Raw genomic sequence first — 4,566 nt, forward strand, 5'->3', positions numbered from 1 at the left:
TCTCACTATTTTCATCTCTCTATCCTGAATAAATATGCAGTGTATATGCAAATAAACAGGTGAGATTGAAGATTCTTGTGATACTTCTATTTTATCTCAGTTTATCTTGATTTCTTCCATCAAAGAATAGTTGTATAATTCTTTTAGACATGAAACAATCAACTCATTTTATTAGAGAAAAGTGACAGTTTTAACATCTTCAAAGTTTGAATCATCTTAGACTTTGAAACATGATCAAATGCATCTTTTATGTCAATAAAAACTGCAGTTGAGACCAGGTCTTCATGCTTTGCTACTTGAATATCATGAAGAACTGAGAGAACAGTGTCAATTGCAGAACATTGTTTTCTACCTCTCATTTATTCATTAAATAGAAGAGAATCATTAATAGAGCTTATAAAAGATAATCTAGTAGCTATTATGTTTTCTAGAACTTTTTTCAAACAGTTCAACAGAGATATTACTCTATATGACTTAGAAACTGAAGCTTTTCTATTAGGTTTTGTAAGGATTACTTCAGTAGCTTCTCTCCAGCATTCAGAATGATAATCATTTCTTAAGAGATTGAAAAAGAGCTCAAAATATTCATTCTTCAAGTAGGAATATGTGTTTTGAATAATTAAATGATTAATTGAATCAGGCCCTGCAGCAGTTTTAATTGAACTTGAGAATATTACTGACTCTAGTTCATCATCTGTAAGCTCAGGCCATTCCCAGTTACTTTCATCAATATATTCATGAAATGACATATTCTCCTCTTCTAAATGTGATGAGTTTTGAAAGAGAATTCTTATAAAAGCTTGACATTTTTCCTCAAAAGAGTTTGCTGTATACAATTCATTCTGAAATTCATATTCTAAGATTGGAAGCTTTGCTACACTTCTTGTTTTAGTATAGTTGAAGGCTTTAAAAACTTCTTTTTCTTGTGCTTCTTCAAGAAATTTGTTCCAGTAATCTGTTTTGACTTTTTTAATATCTGAAAAATATTCATTTTGAATAGCTTTGAACTCTTCATCAGATATTAAGTTATTCTTTCACTCTCTCTTAGCAGTGACTAGTTGCTTTCTTTTAGAAGTGATATTCTCATTCCATCAAGGTTTGAAATACTCAGAAGACTTTTTCTTTGGAATATTTTCTTCAATACTTGTTAGAAGAATAGATGTAATCAGCTTTGCTCTATTCTCAAGCATTTCATTTGAGATATCTTGACTTTGATTTCAATAAAGCTCACTCTGTCTTTCAGATTTCAGCTGTTTTACTCTTTCTTTAACTGCTTTTCAATCAGCTTTTTCAAAACTATACTGATTAGAGAGAAGAGAATTTTCACTTCTTTATTTTTCACTCAGTTCAATATCAAATTGAATGATCTCATGACCTGATCCTGAGATTTCATTTGAATCAATAAATCAGTTTATAAGTCTTTTTTCAATTAGATTTTGTGATATGAAAGTTAGATCTATAATAGATTTCTGTTTCATGCCTTTTCTAAAGAATGTTTGTTGATCAGACTTGTTAACTAAATCTATTGAATGCTTAAAAGTTCATTCAACCAGTTTATCTGCTCTTACTGCTCTTATGCACTCTGAGTTTCATCAGGGATGATGTGCATTGAAGTCTTCTACAATTATAGAGTTTTTTAAGGAAGTTATATTCAAAAATCCTCTATCAATTGTTCAGATATTGTTGTTTTCTTTCAATGACTTTTCATTATAGATATTTATAAGTTGAATAGTATCAAACTCATTCTCTTTATCTATAATATCACCCACTAGAATATCAGAGTCAGATATGATATCAAATCTTAAATTAAATTAATACCTTAATCTTTTTCTCTCATAGATCACTACTCTTGATTTTATCTCAGATTTTTCAGAGAGAAAGCAGTAATAGCTTGAATGAGAAATGATGTACTTTTGCTCAGTATCAAAGTTTGATTCTTGAAGAAGTACAAAGTCAACTTTTTGTTCAAATGCAATCTGAAGACAAGAATAAATGTAATTTGAGTTTCTATTCACATTATTTTGAATAAATGTGATTTTTGAAGAGTTTTTAAACTTTTTTTGTTGTTTTTGTTGTATATTCATACTAAGAGAGAGTAGAGATAGACTAGAATATAATTTCTATCATCAGATAGTAGATTATAACTATTTTGAAAAGTAGGAATCTCAACTGCTTGCATTATATCTAGTTTATCACCAGAGTCATTTCTCAATTCTCTAATCTTAACAGGAGTTTGAGAATTCAAATTCTGTTTACACTTAGCTGAAGAGTTGGAGTTTGAAGATCTAGATAGTTGAGAATTTCTTCTTTTTGAGCTTGCAGTTGCAGATTTACTAGCTTGACTTTTCTCTTCAGTTTTAGATTCACTTTGAGCTTCATCTTTTCTCTAGTTCTTCTGAGTTCTTGGAGTAAATACACATTCTTTTGAGCTAGATGCATGTTTTTCTTTGCAATTGAAGCACTTAAGCAGAGTATGTTGACATATTTCATCTCTTTTTAAACATGTTTCACAATTATGCTCACTAGTTTTGTGATCTCTAGCACAGAATACACATTTTGATTCTCTGAAACAAGAGATTGCAAAGTGTTCATATCTTTGACAGTTTGAACACTGTGTTTGAGCTTTGAGATTCATTCTTGAGTCTTTGTATTCATGAACTCTCATTTTCAAACCTGCTACTCTTACTTCAGAGATTCTTGATTGTTCAAGTGTCTTTGTATACACTAGAACAGAGGCATTTCTTCTACTCTGTCTGAACTCAATTGAATTAAGCCACACAGGCTCTTTTCTCAGTTGAATAGAATTGTATTCTTTCAATTCATTTTTGAGGAGTAGCATTCCTTCCTCACAGTCAAAGATTTCAACTGGAATATCATGAAGAATGAATTTATCCCACTTTTCATCTCTCTCAGATAGAATTGTTGTATTTAACAGAGATTCTACTGCTGACTTCCAGAGATTCTCATTCTGAATAAGGAATTCTGCACTGAATTCAGGCATTGTGGTCAGAATGATGGAGTTTCCAAAGAAGAATGGCTCAATTGAAGCTATAACTGGTTTTTGAACTTCAATATCAGTCATTAACTGAGAAAAGAACTGCTGATTGATTTCATTTCTAATTCTGAAAATGAGGTGAAAAGATTGTTCAGGTTTGCTGTAGTAATATACCAGTTTATCTCTTACAGCAATAATAGTCTGTGCTATAGTATTATCTCAGACTGAATTTCTTTTTAAGTGATTTAACTGCTTCTCAAGATATGTAAGTAAACTGTTATACATCTATCAGACTGACTGCAGTATTGATGAATAAGTGATTGAAACTATCTTAGTTATCTTATATCACTGCAACAGTCAATCAATCATATATTTCAACTAAGTTTACTTTATATTAGAAAGTTTTAATATCTGAATCTTTTTCTGATCAGAGTATTACACTTAATGATCAATTATCTGACATAATTGAAGAGTCTAAATAGTTATCTTATATATTGAACTTTACTGTGTTCTAATATTTTATATTATATTTAGTGATATGACTGATGTATTTATTTTATTGAATATCATAGAATTGTTGTTATTATTTAGAGAAGATACTAATTACATTAACAATGTTTCAAATCTGTGATATTTAAATTATTAGTCAATCTATTTAAAATTAATAGTAGTGTTATTAAAAAGCATTATTAAAAAGCAATATTAAAAAGTGTTATTAAAAAAATATTATCTTTTATAGAGTGAATATAAAAGTTACTTGAGTAATTACTTTCATCTTATTCTCATTTCAAGAATCAGTTATCTTATTATTCTTTATCTTAATATTAAGATTCTTTATTAGTGTTTATATCACAAGTTGAACTATATGAGTAATGCAGAGAATATGACCTTGTTTATTATTTCAGAAATGCAAAGTCAATTTTTACTTCAAGCTCTTCATCATAGTGTAGTTATTTACAGTATTATCAGTTGTATTATTATTATTATTATTATTATTATTATTATTATTCTTTTATTATACTTATATGCAAGCGGAGCTTCTGATGAGTTCTTGCATGATGTTAAATACAGGCTAAGTGTTGATTATACAGAAGGAAATACAGGTGTTGAGATCATGTCAAGATAACAAGAATATAGAAAATACAAAGAAGTGATAATTAGATACATACAATCATAACTTTTCAGCTCAGAAACATAGAGTGATTTATTGAAGTAATTTGTATATCTCTGTATTTATTAGAAACCTGAGGTGCTTGAGTTCTGGATTTAATGTATTTCCTGTGAGTTTCAAACCCACATGCCTTGATTTCCCACGCCAAGGCACTACCGGGTGGCCGCATTAATCATTCGGCCACCGGGGCATATTATCAGTTGTAATTATCAGAAGACTGAGACTAATATCTTAATAGTTATTTTTAATCACAGTAATGAATATCTCTATTATATAATTCTCAGTATGACTACTAATCAATGATTTAAATTTAATTAAGATCTTTTAATAAGTTCAGTTCTTATCAATGTAATAACATGTAACTCTTATAAATACAAGATTATTTATACTAGTTCATACA

The 4,566-nt window shown here is 29.1% G+C and overlaps 1 protein-coding gene across 1 annotated transcript; it reads right to left on the reverse strand.

The window, feature by feature from the left end:
• Positions 1 to 2,418: 2,418 nt before the first annotated feature.
• On the reverse strand, positions 2,419 to 2,611 carry BDBG_16253 (uncharacterized protein; the record flags this gene model as incomplete). Its single annotated transcript, XM_031724244.1, has 1 exon — positions 2,419 to 2,611. A coding segment is annotated over one exon (192 nt), but the record flags the coding sequence as incomplete, so codon positions are not given.
• Positions 2,612 to 4,566: the final 1,955 nt, after the last annotated feature.

Source organism: Blastomyces gilchristii (assembly GCF_000003855.2).
Source record: "Blastomyces gilchristii SLH14081 genomic scaffold supercont1.2, whole genome shotgun sequence".
Lineage (NCBI taxonomy): Eukaryota > Fungi > Ascomycota > Eurotiomycetes > Onygenales > Ajellomycetaceae > Blastomyces > Blastomyces gilchristii.